Source organism: Chrysochloris asiatica, unplaced genomic scaffold (assembly GCF_000296735.1).
Source record: "Chrysochloris asiatica unplaced genomic scaffold, ChrAsi1.0 scaffold00050, whole genome shotgun sequence".
NCBI lineage: Eukaryota > Metazoa > Chordata > Mammalia > Afrosoricida > Chrysochloridae > Chrysochloris > Chrysochloris asiatica.
In genome coordinates, this window is record NW_006408568.1 from 16,407,443 (window position 1) to 16,425,382 (window position 17,940).

The 17,940-nt window shown below is 39.3% G+C and overlaps 1 protein-coding gene across 1 annotated transcript in view; it reads right to left on the bottom strand.

The window, feature by feature from the left end:
• Positions 1-17,940, bottom strand: part of ITIH5 (inter-alpha-trypsin inhibitor heavy chain family, member 5) — a 139,059-nt gene that overhangs the window by 61,267 nt on the left and 59,852 nt on the right. Inside the window, exon 4 of the mRNA XM_006862795.1 lies at positions 16,153-16,400. Coding sequence (XP_006862857.1) covers positions 16,153-16,400 — 248 coding nt within the window. The remainder of the gene's footprint in view (positions 1-16,152; positions 16,401-17,940) is intronic.

A 17,940-nucleotide genomic window follows, 5' to 3' on the forward strand; every position in this document is an offset into this window, starting at 1 on the left:
CATGTTAAATGGAGAAAAGACTGAAATTGCCAAAGATTTAATTCTGCTTGGATTCACTATCAATACTCATGGAAACAGCAGTCAAAAACTCAAACAATGTATTGCACTAGGCAAATCTGCTATCCTAGACCTCTTTAAAGTGCTCAAGAGCAAAGATGTCAGTTTGAGAACTACGGTGCCCCTACCCAAGCCATGGTATTTTCAATAGTCTCATATGCATGTGAAAGTAAGACAATGAATAAGGAAGACTGTAGAAGAATGGATGTATTTGAGTTTTGGTTAGAGAATATTAAATGTACCATAGACAGAAGAACAAACTAATTTGTTTTGGAAGAAGTATAGCCAGAATGCTCCTTAGAAGCCAAGATGGTGTAGTGGTTGTGTGCCGTCAAGTCGGTTCTGACTCATAGTGACCCTGTATAGTGTTTCCAAGGCTATAAATCTTTACAGGAGCAGAAAACCTCATCTGTTGCCCATGGAGCAGCTGGTGGATTCAAACTGTTGACCTTGTGGTTGGCAACTGAGTGCATAGCCCACTACAGCACCTGAAATCCTTCAAAGGAAAGGAAGAGGAAAGGCTGAAGATGTAAAAACCCATGAAATCAATGCTCTCAAGACTCAATATCTCACTGATGATTGCAAGTAAAGCACCAAGAGTGAGGCATGATAAGACACCAGCTAAGAACTCAGTACCATGAGTCAGAAGGGCCTGTATTCAGATGTGGCTCTCTCATTAGCTGTGAGACCTTGGCCAAGTTACTGATCCTCAACTATCTGACCTGTAAAATGGATTCATGGTAGCCCCTCATTCACACTACTGAAAATATCAAGTGATGCAATGTAATTAACACTGTAGTGGTCCATGGTAAGTAATTTTATTGTTACATTGTTATCAACATTAGCTAATATTACTACTTTGCTGCTGTTGTTAAGTGTCATTAAGTTGGTTCCAACTCATAGTGACCCTATGGCACTGTGGGTTAATATGCTTTAATGATGTGGATGGAACAAAACTTTTAGGTCGTCAAGTTGGTTCTAACCCATAGCGAGCCTGTATAGTGTTTTTAAGGAGCAGCTGGTGAGTTTGAACTGCTGGCTATGGTAGAAACCAACTTTGCAGTGGAGCGCCATTAGCCCACAGCACCACACCAGGACTCTAGTCTACATGTATAGTCGTCTTTTATGTTGTTTAAAAAAAGTACTTGCAATGAAGAAGTCATTGGTCATGTAAAATTGTCTCGTGATCTTTAGCATCATTTCTATAACCAAGGCCATATTTTTCAACTACTGATCCTTCCTCTGTTTCCAATCTTTGCATTCCAATTGCCAGTAATTACAACTACATCTTGATTGCAAGTTTGATCAATTTCAGACTGACAAAATTGGTAGAATTCTTCCATTTCATCTTTATTAGCTTTAGTGGTTGGTACGCAAATTTGAATAATAGTGGTATTAACTGGTCTTCCTTGTAGGCATATAGATACTATCCTATCACAGACAGCATTGTACTTCAAGATAGATCTCTGAAACCCTATACAGAGTCACTATGAATCAGTTACCATGTTCTTTTTGATGATGTGTTAATGGATGCTTGTAGTTGTGTTTTCTCATTTTAAGCCATGCCTCATCGGGACCTAAAAGTTTTGCTCCATCCACATCATTAAAGTCATCTCTACTTTGAGGAGACAACTCTTTGCCAGCTTATTTTGTCTCTCACACTGTGGACATATCATCAGGAGGGACCAGTCCCTGGAAAAGGACATCATGCTTGGTAAAGCGGGGAGTCAGCGAAAAAAAGGAAGACCCCAATGAGATGAATTGACACAGTGGCAAGAGCAATGGGCCCAAGTGTAGCAATTATTGTAAGGTTGGCTCAGGACTGGGTAGTGTTTCATTCTGTTGTGCATATGTTCAGTACAAATCAGCACCAACTCAACAGTACCTAATAACAACAATAACCCAAAGGCACAGTTCTAGTCTGTCCTATAGTTACTATGAGTTGAAATCTATTCAGTGACAGTGGGTTTGGTTGTTTTGGTTTCATTTTTCACTATATATATATATAATTAGGGATAATTCCAGAGTAATAGCTATAGAAAACAGGTCATCTTTTGATTCTTCTTGTTGTTGTTATTCGTAGAGGTGAAAAAAATACTGCAATTTAACAACTCACATAAGCTATTCCAGAGTTACTAACCAAAGTCCCAAATCAAAATAATGTTCACCTTGTCCTTAGTGTGAATTGAAACTGATTGCTGATCATCACACAATATTTCCTAAGCACAGTGAGTTTTCTTAGACGGGCCCTCAGCAGTCACAGAGATGTGTTCTGGGGATAATGAAGAGTGCAAGGAAGGGTTGGAAGCAAACCAAAACAGAGTAGGAATCTGACCTACTTTCCTAATGAGAATCCACGTGTCTTCTCTGTTTGCATTCCTCTCACCCACCTGGGCAGACTTGGAATGAACTGGTGATTGCTCTGAATGTAGAGAGGTTGAGTTTTCTATTGCCATCTTCCTGTCTTAATTCAGGTATCGGTAGTCTGATGAACCTTCCTTCAGGGGCATACAACTGTCGCTAAGGCCTGTCAAAATTTTTTCTTTACTCATTGACTCTTCCTTGCTCCTCAATCCACTGATGTTCATGGGACTTCCTTGTCTACAGGTCCATATTTTTGAGCAAACCAAAGGAGATAACCAAACTCACTGTCATCCAGGGGATTTCAACTCATAATGAACCTATAAGGCAAAGCGGAACTGCTCCATAGGGTTTCCAAGACGGTAAATCTTTAAGAGAGCAGACAACTGCATCTTTCTCCTGTAGAATGGAGGGTGGATTTGAAACACTGATCTTTTCGTTAGCAAGTGAATGCTTAGTCCACTGCACCTTTCTGAGCAAAAAGGCATATATACGTTATCTTTAGAAGCAACATAACAGGGGAAAAGAGAGTGAGCTCTTGACTTTGCCAGATCTTCCCCTAACAAAATGATTTCCTTAATATCTGTAAGCCTCACTTCCACATCTAGTAAAACATAATAATCATTCCATGGTCATAGACTCATTGGTGCTATGGGCTAATGCGCTGAACTGCAAAGTTGATTTGAACCACAAGTTCAATGCTTCAAGCTCACCAGCAGCTCTTGGTGCTTAACAACAACACTATACATGTAAGGTAACCAGCATGGTGCCTGGATCAAAACATATTAATTCTCATGCTGGTGTGAGACAAATCTCACTCAGACACAGCTTCTTGTACACTTTGTCTATTATGAAAGGTAACTTGCAAAGAAAAAATACTTCTTGATAACAAACACTTTACACAGTTTACTTTTTTTGTCATAGCAAATTTATCTACACCACTGAGAACCTGGTATAAAAAAATAACTTTATTTGGAGAGGACACATCATAATAAACACTCATAAGAGGGAATTCAAGAATGTTTATATTCTTTATAAAGAACAACCTTTAAAAAGAATAATGGAATCAGTAGCTGTCCAAAAGTTCACTGACTTATACACAGAATTTCGCAGTGTACCTATATTTTTTTTTTCTGGAGACAGGATCAATCTTTGGCCCAGGAGTCTAAATAAGGTTAAGAACCATGCATGTAAGTGCTATTAAATATTCCCCTCTCAAATTCTATCTTGTAACAACAAAGCATTTCATATACAGTGCTTAAGGGATGAAGAGAACAACATGTATTTCTGTAGTTTTGTCCTCGAATATGGATGTTATTCACAGATAAACATTTTCCTTCCAGGCAAGCCACATGGGAGAAAAAAGGAAACCAATTGCCATGTAAAATAACTAAAAGAGAATTGATTTAGGAGCAAAGAGTCATACTCAGGGACATCAGTGGAAGCTCCGCCCTTTTGAGTCAATGGACACAGAGATTTCCTGGCCTCTGTTTCCTGTGGGCCTTGGTGTTGGCTACTGTTGAAGAATGTCAGACAACACCTGCGGATTTTTCAAAAGGATTTCCAAATAAACACTGCCTTCTCATTTCCCCCTTGGAAATGGGGCTACCTTGTTTATGTTTATTTACATAACCTGCTCACCTGGGATCCAGTGTAATTTCTACATTATTACCCATAGCCTTAGAGCCAGTTCTGATTCTAGCAACCATATACGATAGAGCAGAACTTCCCCATATAGCTTCCAAGGCTGTAGGATCAGCACTGGTCTATGAATCACAAGGTCAATAGTTCAAACCCTCCAGCTGCTCCTTGGAAACCGTATACAGGGTCACTATGAATCAGAATTGACTCGACGGCACTTAGCAACAACAATCTTTACTGAAGAAGGCTGCCACATCTTCTTCCTGTGTAACAACTGGTAGGTTCAAACTGCTGACCCCACCACAATAAGAAAAAGACAAATAATCTAAGTTTTAAATGGACAGAGGAAATGGACACTTCACCAAAGAAGATATTCAGGCAGCCAACTAAAAATGCTCATAATCATTAACCATTAGAAACATACAGATCAAAACAATATTATTTCACCTCAGCATTAACAGCAGAGTTCAAAAAAATAGGAAATAAATGCTTGCAAGGATATGAAGAGTCTGGAACCCTCATATACTGCTGGTGGGATTGCAAAATGGTGCAACCAAGTTTTGTGGAAACCAGTTTGGTGCTTCCTCAGCAAGTTGGAAACAGAAATACCGTATGATTCAGTACTTCCACAAATAGGTGTATATCCTAGGGAAGTGGCTCTTATTTCCCTCGGATATATACCTAACTTTGGTACATACGCATAATGAAATACTATGAAACATTAATGAATCGTGATGACACCTCATAACATGAATGAACCTAGAGGACATTATGCTGAATGAAATAAGTTCATCACAAAGGACAAATATTGTACGAGACAATTATAAAAAGTCAAGAAATAAATATACTTCGATGGTAACCAGAGGTAGGAGGGGAAGGAAAGATACATTACTAACTAGAGGGGCAGATATATATTAACTTGTATGAAGAGGAAGGCACTATACAATAAGAAGGTCAGCTACAAAGAGGAAGGTCAAGGCTTTGGAACAGTTCATAGTAGTTCAACTCTCAGCTGAGAATTTGTATTTCCACCCTAGACAGACTGAATCAAAATCTACATTTTAACATTCTCCCCAGACAATTGCTATAGATTCCCGGGTGATTGCAATAGACCCACTTATAAATGCACATCTTGTTAAAATGTAGATTCTGACTCAGTATGATGGTGGGAGTCGGTTCCAACTCATAGAGACCCTGCCCAGGGTTTCTGAGGCTATAAAGCTTTACAGGAGCAGAAAGCCTCCTGGAACAGTTGGTAGTTACAAACTGCTGACCATGGGTTAGCAGCCCAACTCATTACTACGCTACCGGAGGTCCATCTGATTCAGGATATCTGGGTGGAGATGCAAATTCTCCATAGGGGGTCAAACTGGAATGAACAGGTTTGAAACTGGTCGAAAATACTGTGAATAACCAGGCAACAACCTTTTGCTACCTTTAATGGAAGCAATAAAGATGAAAATCAAGTAAATCAGTAGATTATTAAAAGAAAACATGGCTATCATGAGGCAGTGAAGATGAGGGGGAAATTGCATAAATACATTATTATCTAAAGATTTCTTATTGAAAATAAGCTTCCCCTTCTATATGGATGCTTTAGGAGCCCTAGTGGCACAGTGATTAAAGCAGTAGGCTGTTAATCGAAAGGTTGATGATTCAAACCCATCAGTTGCTCAACAGAGAAAGATGTGGCAGTCTGTTTCCATAAAGATTTACAGCCTTGAAACCCTATAGGGCTGATCTACTAGGTCCTAAGAGGGTCAGTTTGAGTTGGAAATAACTGGACACCCGTGGCTTATATTGATATTAAATCCTTCCAGAAAATAGCACCATACTAGAGTGCAAATTTAAGCTGAAGGATTCAAATTCAACTCTATAATTTTTTATTTAGTTGTTCAGTCAGATTTCTTAGCAAATTGGTTTTCTTCATTATTTATTCAGTGCTGCTTTTTCTTAAAATACTACAATATTGAGTTTCAGATTTCCATATCTTATTGTTGTTCTAAAAAATCAATGCACGAAAACCAATGCAGCTACCTGACTTAGAAAGTTCATATGTAACTTTAAAAATATGCACTATCCCTTCCTGGGTCCATGGAAGATATCGACTATAAACTGCTCCAAGTATTTCAAACTGAATTCATTGGAAACCCACCAAAAGCAGGGCTAGAGCAGCAAAGGAACATAAGACTGAGAGATTTCTTTTAAATTCCTTTATACTGTCTTCTCACACACAAGCAGAATAAAGCTGTAACCACTGTGGAAATTTACAGACTCAGCTTTACAGAGAACTTTATTTATTTATTATTCAAAACTGCCAACTCTTGATTCTCCAAGCACAGTGACAACAGCTTTAGATCCCCAGTAGTTAGCACAGTGCCAGGGACATCATGAGAACCCAATACATGCTCAATACATCATGAGAATATTTAACATGTGACTACACATATCAGCACTTTTGGGGAAAGACTGATAGAGGGGCCCTTCAAGAGGACTGAAGTGTCTCATCCTGAAATGTTTTGTGGGCATGGCAGATGCTGTTAGAAGATGATCCTATCTACTGATCCCAACACTAGTTTCATCCACAGCTGTGGCTGACCATGTCATTCACACTAACAACATCCCACCTTATGCACCCAATGAGGATGGCAGGAGAGAAGAAGAAATAGAGCGAGGTCTCACTGAGCAGAGCAGGTTGCTAACAAAGATCAAGTTAAAGAACCACCACCAAGGCTCTTTTGCCAATTACCCGGGTCTCTCTGAGTCATCCTGCTCACAGCTGGCCCACATGAAACCATAGCCAATATCCGAACAAACAAGATGACGTGGGTTCTCGTTTAAAAAAAAAAGTTAAAAACTACAGAGCTATATGATTCATACCTGAACAATGCTAGAAACTCTCATGTAACAACCAGATTGTTTCCTGGCAAGTGGACAGCGAGCTCTCACAGAGGCTAAACAAGGGCATGATGTTCCAATTGTCCAACCTTTCCAGTTGCACAGTGGAGAATGGATTGAATGGTAGTGCAGAGCATGGAGCAACAGGGAACTGGAACTTTGAGGTCAATGATTAGTCACAATCACAACACTTTAATAGGGGAGGCCAGATTTAGCAAAGAAAAATACAGAACACCTGAAATTTGAATTGAAGATAAAGAGCAAATAATATTTAGTATAAATAGCTCCCAAATATTGCATGGAACATACTGTTTTCCTGAAATGCAAATTTCACTGGGCCTCCTGTATTTTATCTGGCAATCCTACTGTAGGAGAATTTATGTCGAATGTTTTAAAAGTCTTCTGGTCCCAAAGGAGAATCATTCATTCTGCCTCTAGACTGCTCTTTCACAACTGCAAAATAAGAGCTATACCTGAAATCAGGCAAAGTTACCTAGCTTAGGCCAGGAAAGTGCTGTAAACCTAAAAGCATTTTCATTGCCAAGAGTTATCTCTTTATTCATTCAAGAAAAACTCATTGAGTACCTGGTCTATGGCAGGCACCATGCTACACCAGTTGTAGTCTAGTCAGTTCCAACTCATGGCACCCTCATGTGTGTCAGAGTATAATTGTGCTCCAAAAGGGGGTTCAATGGTTTAGATGTCGGGAGTAGATTCTCAGGGCTTTTTTTCTGAGGCACCTTTGGGTAAACTGAAACGACCTACTCTTTCAGTTAAGCATGATAACTGTTTGTATCACCCAGAGACTCCTAGGCACCACACTAGTCATTTAAAAATACAATCCTGAGACAGCCTTCACAGCAAAAGGCAGAAGCATGGCATCAGTGGACCAAATAAACGAAACCATAAATAAAATTTTAAAACAGATTCAAATCAGCCCCTTACTAAGTATCTACAGAGACATAAAGGAATAAGGGTAACGTGATCCTGCCAGATGAATGACTGGCCATTAAGCTACCCTCCAAGCTAACAGCAGTGTCAACAACTTTACTCACCAATGTGAAAGGTGATACATCTGTATTTCAGGTAGTTCTCCTATTTCTAACTGAATTTCCTTAGTATTTGGGATTATATAAAAGTGTCAAAATGTTATAGGAAGTGCATATAAGTGTGATACTATGAAAAAAACAACAAGAAGACACATTTCAATTACGCCTGGTTTTATCATTTGCCTTTGCAAATGATAAATTTGCATTTACCCTAAAGGCTACAGAACACAGCAGAGGTTGCTTTCAGGACACTTGGAGAGAGAAGCATTCTAACCAACTAAAATGTATTTAGTTTTAAAAGCACAGGCTAATACTCTTGGTCTCCTTTCAGTATTCTAGAGTGTGCAGTACCCTTCAAGGAGGAAACTTATACAGGGAGAACATAAAAACAGAAAATTCCTTGTTCCTGAAACTGAAATTTCCTTTTAATGTTAGTTTACTGTAAAGACACATGAATCCATCAGTGTCATAGAGGGAGGGAGCTGAGATAACCCTGGAACTCAGACTTGAAAACCAAAACTCTGCAGACCCAAATGAGAGTCTTAGGGAACAGCGGAATAGGATAACTAAAGTGAAATAATCTTGTAAACAGAGGAGTCAGAGTCTAGCCCCCAAACTTGGCTGCACTGTGGAGTCACCTTGCTGTTGTTGTTAGGTGTTGTCAAGTCAGTTCCACCCCATAGTTACCCTACACACAACAGAATGAAACATAGCCCAGTCCTGCATCATCCTTATAATTGCCATTATACTTGAGCCCACTGCTGCTACCTGTGTCAGTCCATCTTATTGAAGGTCTTCCTCTTTTTGTGCTGACCTTCTACTTTACCTACCATGATGTCCTTCTTCAGTGACTGGTCCCTCCTGATAACATGTCTCAAGTATTAGAGATGAAGCCTCACCATCCTGATTTCTAAGGAGCCTTATGGCTGTACTTCCTTCAACACACATTTGTTTGTTCTTCTGGAAGTCCATGGTACTTTTAATATTCTTCTCCAACATCATACCTCAAATGCAGCTATGATCTTCCTTATTGATTGTCCAACTGAAAATACCATGGCTTGGGTAGGGCACCACCTCAGTCCTCAAACTGACATCTTTGCTCTTCAACCTTTAAAAGAGGTCTTTTGCAGCAGATTTGCCTAATGCAATATGTCATTTGATTTCGTGATTGCTGCTTCCATGAGTGTTGATTGTGGATCCAAGCAATAGAAGTCTCTGACAACCTCAATCTTGTCTCCATTTATCATGAGGCTATTTATTGGTTCAGTGGTAAGGATTTCTGTTTTCTTTACATTGCTTTTTAATAGTTTTTTTTTAAAGCTTTTATTGTTAATTGAGTAATAGTTTACATGGCCAAACATTGGTTTTTCACTCAAACAATTGTATTTTGTTTCACTGAAATGATTACAATCCCCTCCATGTGCTATCGGATAGCAGTATTTGCCTCTGGTCCCTTTTTTTTTTTTTTTTTCCCATATGTACACAAAAACGCACAGGAATATGTAATCATTTAAACAGCCAAAGGGCACATTTTGCAAGCCAGCATCCTGGCCACCGGCACACAGCCTTTCTCTTTCCATGAGTCTAGAGTCCTCAGTTGCTCTGTCTCTCCATGCCATCACTTCTGCTTCTGTCTCTGGTGTCGCTGCTTCTCTGGTTAGGATTCCCTGTTCATGCTCTTCCCTCTTGCTGGTCCTAGGCTCCTCTGGTTGTGGAATGTAAGATTAACTACTCCCCTCTTTGTTATACATCTTCTACCTTTATAGTTGTGACTATCACAATTAGTCATGATAACCATCACTCACTATTGAAACAAAAGAATCCGATCCCCAGCTCCTTTTACCAGACCCATCTAGACAAGATGTAAACAATTTAGTGGGGATTCTACCTTCCCTCACTCTCTCTGAGACTAAAACCCCTCTTGAAAACTTGTAAGCCAGCCACTTCATTTCTTTATAACCCCTCCATTTTAGGTAGCCAATGTCTCAGTTGCCTATCCCTATCAATGTTGTGTACTGAGGGGGCTCTATAACACTTTAAAGTGGACTTGCACAGCAGATTTGCCAATGCAATATGTCATTTGAATTCTTGACTGCTGCTTCCATGAGTGTCAATGGAATCACCTGGAGATCTTAAAATAGTATTGATGTCTGCTTTCCATCCCCAGATACTATGATTTAGTTAGCATGAGTGACACTAAACCAGGCTTTCAAAGTAGGCAATCCTTCTCTCAAAGTTGCATGGGGAGGAACAATTCCCACAACACCCAAGGGTTCATAATAGGAAAGAAGACCATTAGGAAAGCTCTTTTGACACCAAAAATTTACCAAAGATCATTGTGTTAGTTAAGGTTTTGTGTTAATTTGGCTGGGCCAGGTTTCTCAGTGGTTTGGCAGTTATGACATGATAATCTCCAATGATGAGCAGCTAATCAATTGCAAGGAAGACTCCTTTGGGGAGTGGCCTGCTTCCAACATACTGGATACTCAGGCTAAGCTTGCTTGCTTTTTGCTGGGTCTAGATCTTGCTGCTGGCTCATCATCTCATTTCCAGTTCTTTAAACTTGAGCCAGCAACCTGCTATACTGCCTGCCCATCTTAGATTCATTCATTTCTGCAGCCAGAAGCTTGCCAACTGATCTTCTGATCTTGGGTTCATCAGTCCCTGCAGCTACATGAATCAGGATAAGTCTCCAGCCTGACATCTGAGACCCATGAACTTGAAACTTACTTGCCTCTACACCTCTGTGAGCCATTTCCTTGATACAAACCTCTCTTTGTATATGCATATATAAGTTTCACAGGTTTTGCTTCTCTAGAGAACCCAGCCTAAGAAATCATGTTTGTCTTTTCCAAAAGAAGATGGGATACCTGACTGAATGTACTTTAGACTATTACAAAAGCTGTGCCAGCCCCTGCTGGTACTTTTCAATCTCAAGTTTCTATGTTGATGAGAAGAACTTGGATATGGGAATGGGCTATTTCCACCACCAATTATTGAATATAGGCCTAATTCTATGTTGGCTTGTGTCCAATAGTAAAAACTTGTTGGTGGGAAAGAGGAACAATATACGTACATGTTACCAAGGATTCAACATAAGAATATTCTGAAGGGCTTATAAGATTAAAGGGACGATCTTATTTAATTTAAAACTGCTTCTGTAGGTCAAGACTCTGACGTCTTTAATATCCTTAAGTTCAGCTAAAAAGTCCAAAATAGTGCTTCCCAATCTTTACTGAACATCAGAATCACCTAAAATGCTTTTTTAAATCTGTAGAGATAAAAAGTTGTTCAGTGGTTGCCTGGGCTGAGGTGGGAAGAGGGCTGTCATTGGGTATAAGAATTATTGGGTGATGGAAAAATTTTAAAACTGGATTGTGGAGATGGCTGCACAACTCTGTGGATATACTGAAAATCATTAAATAATTGTACACTTATAATGAGTAAGTTTTATTATATGTAAATTAATCCTCAGTAAAATTACTTTAAAGAAAACAAGTAATATAAAGAATAAACTAAAGAAGTTAGAGAACCCAATCTATTTAATGGTAGAAAAAATGCTCAGCATTGTTTTTTTAACTTTATAAAAACATAATAATTTAATTTAAAAGCACTCATAAATTTTTTAGTTTTTCATGTAAATTCATAGGCTATGCAAAAATGCAGGAGCTCTGGTAGCGTAGTGGTTATGAATCGGGCTGCGAACCTTAAGGTCAGCGGTTCGAAACTACCAGCCGCTCCGCGGGAGAAAGATGAGGCTTTCTACTCCCGTAAAGATTTACACCCTCGGAAACCCTGTACAGGGTCGCTATGGGTCGGAACCGACTCAACGGCACTTAACAACAACAACAACATGCAAAAATGCAGCTACCTAAACCCCACTCCAATAGATTCTACTTAATTTTCTAGGGTAAAATTCAATCATCTCTCTTATTTTTTAACCTCTGCCGCCCACAAGATTCAATGCTATTGAATCCATTTTAACTCACAGTGACCCTGTAGGACAGAGCAAAACTGCCCCATAGGGTTTCCTGAGGTATATCCTTACGGAAGCAAATCACCAGGTCTTTTCCCTCACAAAGCAGCTGGTGAGTTTAAACCACCACCCTTTGAGTTACAGCCAAATGCTTAACCATTTGAGCCACCAGGCCTCCTGTGGCAGAATAAGCACTGAACTGATAACTAAAAGGTTTCTGGTTCAAACCCACCAGCCCTTCCTTAGAAACCCTATGCTGTTGTTGTTGTTAAGTGCTGTCAAGTCGGTTCCGACTCACAGCGACCCTTTATAGGGTTTCCAAGGAGCGGCTGGTGAGCTTGAACTGCCGACCTTGTGGCTCAAAACAACCTTATGCATTAACTCACAGCACCACCCCAGGACTTCAATACAGGGTCGTTATTTGTTAGAACCAACTTGACGGCACTTAATAATACAGTGTCTTATTTCTCATTCAATTTATCCCATTTTCTTTAACTCCTAATCATCAGGGACCTTATCACAAATGAAAATTCTTTGCCAATAAAATTGGAATCATGGAAAAAGCAGTAATTTAGATAACACTGTACAGTAGGGCATATATGAGATTATAGCATACTCAGAGAGGAAACGAACCAGCATTGATTCAATCACAGAGATGGAATAACTATCTCTGGGTAGGCTTTCATAAGATCACCCATCCCAAGTGTTCAGGACGGTCTTGATTGTAAATACTGTGTTCCGTTGAGCCCATAACACATCAAAATATGTCAGAGAAGAAGACAGAGGAGACTGAGTCTTTCTTGTCTTTGACTGTGTAGCAATTTGTACTTTTTAAAGGCTTTAACCCATGTGCCTGTGCTATTTTAAGAATATAGAAATTATAAAGTTTTGGCTTTCAAACTACATTCGCTGAATTGACTTTTGCATTGGGAAGGTGTACATTAATTTATAAATCATTAGATATAGGTCTAATCCTGATGTTCTAGGTGAGTAAATAGAGGCAAAAGTTAACTATATTGCCTTTAGTTTTTATTTTTCCACTTAACAAGGGACAAGCTTGGAGTCTGAATTAACCCCTACAGAATTTTACATCTTCTATTTAATAGGGGCCATGTTTCATTCTGTTGTACATAGGTCCTGTGAGTCGATACTGAGTCAACAGCGCCTAACAACAACAACAATTTAATAAGAAAGTCGTCTTGGTGTGGTGCTATAGGATATGCACTGGACTACTAAGCACTGGATTCCTAATCACAAGGAGTCCTGGTGTGGTGCTGTGGGTTAATGCGCCAGATTGCAAAGCCGTTTGAACTGCAAGGTCGGCAGTTCAAGCTCACCAGCTGCTCCTCGGAAACCCTAGACAGGGTCGGAAATGACTCGATGGCACTTAACAACAACAACTAATCACAAGGTTGGCAGTTCAAACCCACCAACAACTCTCCAGAAACCCTTTACAGGATCACTATGAGTGGGAACTGACTTGATGGCACTTAACAAAAACAACAAGATAATGGTTAAAGACAAATTTGGAGTCAGATATATGATAAAGTTTTTTTATTTATCAATCATTAACTATGAGGACTTGTCCATACTACTCTAACTCTGTTAACCTTATCTTCTTCATAAATAATATAGATTAAAAAATATAACCTAAGAGGATTGTTAAAAAGATTGAATATGATAATAATATATGCAAAGTACTTAGGCTAGTAGTTGCCACATTGTTGTTTCTGTTGTCTAAGCGACATGCAGTTGGTTCTGATTCAAGTGACCATGTGTAGTGTTTCCAAGGTGGGTTTGAACCACTGACCATACAGCAATTGTTATCTATAATCGCATTCCTAAAGATGCAAACAGGTGAAATGGTCAGAGATTTGCTGAGACAAATTCCAGAAGTCCGATTTCTTAACTGTAGTCAGATTGATCAAAGACTATATTGGCCTGAGCCCACATACATACAATTACAGCTCATGTTCTGGTGCAAGCCCAATTCAAGTTTGCTCTTTACACTGGATTGCTTTTGCAAACACTGGCATCCAGACAAAATCACAACATCCTGTGCAACACACTGCTGAGGCTACTATTGTGCAGGAAAATTAACAGCTGATCTCTAAAAAAATGGGAGTGAGAAAGCATAAAAGGAATCAGTCCATTGCACCTGGTCTGGTTAATATGCTTATGAAATCCCCATTTCTGGAAGGCAAAATACAAAGTGCTAGGAAAATAATTTTCTTAAAAATAAACAGATCCCAAGAGATCAATGGTCTGGGAAAATTCCTCTGAGATACTAACAGACCCCTAAATATAAACAGTAAGCAACTTTTCAGTTAATAGACAATATAATTCATATGCCCTCCAGACACAAGTTGGGAGTCAACTTGACAGCAATCAGTTTTGGTTTTCCAAACACACACACATCACAACACGTACACACATTTGAAAAGTTACAGTGATTCCAAAAACAGGCAAAAACATACATATGATTCATTACTGAAGCATGACTACCCTTGGAATAGTCTACTGAGAGATTTGAGATCGTTTCTAAACCAGACTTATTCATCCCGGACACACTACATGGAAATACCTCCCACCCCACAAGATCTTAACAACTCTGAAAGAATCTTCTTCTCTTGAAGGAAAAAAAAAAGCACTTCTTTTATACAGATGTACATATTGAAATTTCTCTATGAATTATGAGAAAAAGTAAAATTTTAAAACATTATGGGTGTTTTTCATATGTAATTTTTTTTTTTTGGTTTTTCTTCTCTAATTTGTAGACAATTATCTATCTCCTTAAAAGTTGATTTTAAATACTGTAGGGAGACAAAAGTCAATCAAACCCAACCTTGCCTTTGAGAGCTTTTATGGTATACTAGGAGGAGCTCTGGTAGCGTAGTGGTTACGAATCGGGCTGCGAACCTTAAGGTCAGTGGTTCGAAACTACCAGCCGCTCTGCGGGAGAAAGATGAGGCTTTCTACTCCCGTAAAGATTTACACCCTCGGAAACCCTGTACAGGGTCGCTATGGGTCGGCTCCGACTCGAAGGCACTTAACAACAACAACAACAGGAGAAATAAAACTTGCATAGAAAACAAAAATGTTGTTGCACAATAATAATGATAATGACCATTGTAAAAAGGTGAGTCACAAATTATCTGCACTCTGGCTGCAGAATTTATTTTAATCCACTTTCAGAAAAGACAGATACATTATTTTTCAACATAATCTCCTTGCTTTTCAATGTACTTTGTCCATCTGTCAAAAAGCTTTTGTATTCACTTATTTAAAAATGTTTTAGGCTGAGCTGCAAGCCACAAATGCATGGCTGTCTTCACTTCTGTATCAGTGTTGAATCTTCGTGCTCAAAAGGGTGCTTTCAGAAGACCAAACAGGTTCAAGTTCAGTGGAGCAAGATCAGGACTATAGGGAGGATGCTTTAACACTTCAAAATGAAGTTTTTTGCAGTTCTGGTGTGGCACTGTAGGATAAAGCACTGGACCGCAAGATCAATTTAAACTACAAGGACAGCAATTCAAACTCACCAGCTGCTCTTTGGAATCCCTATATGGAATCTCTATGAGTCAGAACTGACTCAATAGCATTTTGTTATTAACACATTGCTAAATGTTTATTAAAGTTTTTCAGAAAATGATCCCATATTCCCACAGCCCTAAAATAAAATGATTATTCTACATAATTTTAAAATCTTTTGTGAGCTTCTAACTGGAGATAATTAGTATAACTAAACATTATCATCTATATACGCTTTTTCCTGTCTTTTTTTCTAGTGCATGCTGAGTCATTTTTATAACCATATTTTACTAACTACTTCCCTGTATTGAATATTTCCATTGAAAAAATTTTGTTACCTTAAATTTTATCACATAGGTACATGCATACAATATTCCCAATATTTTAGAGGTTTTATCTATGACAGATTTCCAGAATTGGTTCTACTACGTCAAATGATTTAAACATTTGATATAAATCTTCTGATAGAGTCTGGGTATAAAAACAAATGGTAGTTTTTGTTTTGCTTCTATCTGTCAACCCCACAAAATTCAAACCCTTTCTTAAGGGGGTGGCATAACTTTTATAAATTTCTCTAAACCCAACAACCAGCTCTGAGCTATCATGGAAGGACTAAACATATTCGCCAAGCACGCTTACCTTCCCCCCGTCCACTGCCCTTCTGCCGGCTGTTGTGTAGTGGCAGAACTTCCAATGATGCGATGCCCGACTTCTCCAGAATATTCACTTCCACCGTAAGCCTCCCAACCAGCTGCTGGGGACGCACACTGATGATGTGCTCATACTTCCCCAGCCGTCTCTGCAAAAGCTCTTCATAGCTTAAGAGGAAGACAGCTTTGTCCTTGCTGGGAATGACTAAAGAAGCTCTGAATGTTTTGGTATCCTCCCTGCAAGGAAGAAAAAGGGACCACTGAATAGTGTTCAGGAAAGATAAAGCCAGATTCCCTCAGGTCACCCACGGCACTCTCTTAGCCAGCCTATGAAATGTTTGGCAGTGTGAGTTCTTCAAAAGAATAACATTATAGGATTGTGAGGAGAGGGAAAAGACTACACTAGAGGGAAGTTAAATTCATCATGGAAAAGTCAATTCCAATTCACGGCAACTCAATGAGTATCAGAAAAGACATTTGTTCCATAGAGTTTTCAATGGCTGGTTTTTCGGAAGTAAATTGCCAATCTCTTCTTCAAAAGTGTCTCTGAGTGGATTCAATCCATCAATATTTCTGGCAGCAGTTGAGTGTATTAACATTTGTATCATTCAGGGACTCCAGAGGGAGTTTACAAAGTTTCAAGGAATATTGAATAGTAGGGAATCAATGACTATTGCATTTCCCTGCCCCCGACAACCCCTATAGGGTAATGGGAAAAGGGGGACATTTATATAAAGGAACTGCTAGGTCAGAGGGCTTTAGAGTCAAGATGCGAATTGCACTTTCCTCTTTCTAAAAATGTCCACATGAATTCTGACATTTTATATATCTTTAAATAGTTAATGCACTAGGTTTTACACCTTGGTAAAGGGTGGTGAATGAATGTGTTTAGAGGGACAGGAAAAAAGCTAAGGATTACAAAGCTTATAAAAATACCACCTATCTGGATGCTTTCAGTACTGGCAGAGATGTAGACCGATCATCAAAAGGATAGTGTGATAGTTAAGGCTTTGTGCCAGCTTAGCTGGACCAGGATTTTCAGTGCTTTGGCAGTTTAAGATGCAGTAATCTCCAAAGATGAGATCTAATACAATATAATCACCTACATGAGAAGATCTGCAATGAGCAGTCTGAAAGGAAGTTTCCTTGGGAGTACAGTCTGCAACATCTTTTATCTTACAAGAGATAAAAGGAGAGAGAGTGAGCAGAGAAGGGGGTAATTACCACCACCAAAAAAGAAAAACTGGAAAGAGAGTGTATCCTTTGGATCTGGGGTCCCTGCACTGTGAAGCTCCTTGTTGTTGTTGTTAGGTGCCATCAAGTCGGTGCCGACTCATAGTGACCTTATGCACAGCAGAATAAAACACTGCCCGATCCTGGGCCAACCTCACTACCACTGCTATGCTTGAGTGCATAGATGCTGCCACTTGGCTAATCCATCTCGCTGAGGGTCTTCCTCTTTTTCTCTGATCCTCCACCTTACCAAACATGAGATTCTTCTCCAATGGCTGGTCACTCCTGACAATATGTCCAAAGTATGAGAGACGAATTTGGCCATCTTGGCCTCCACGGAGCACTCTGGCTGAACTTCTTCCAAAATGAATCTATTGGTTCTTTTGAAAGCCCATGGCACTTTCAATATTCTCCTCCAACACCATAACTTAAAAGCATCAATTCTTCTAATCTTCCTTACTCACTGTCCACCTTTCGCATAAAAATGAGATTACTGAAAATACCATGGCTTGGGTCAGGCACACCTTAGTCCTCAAGCTGACAT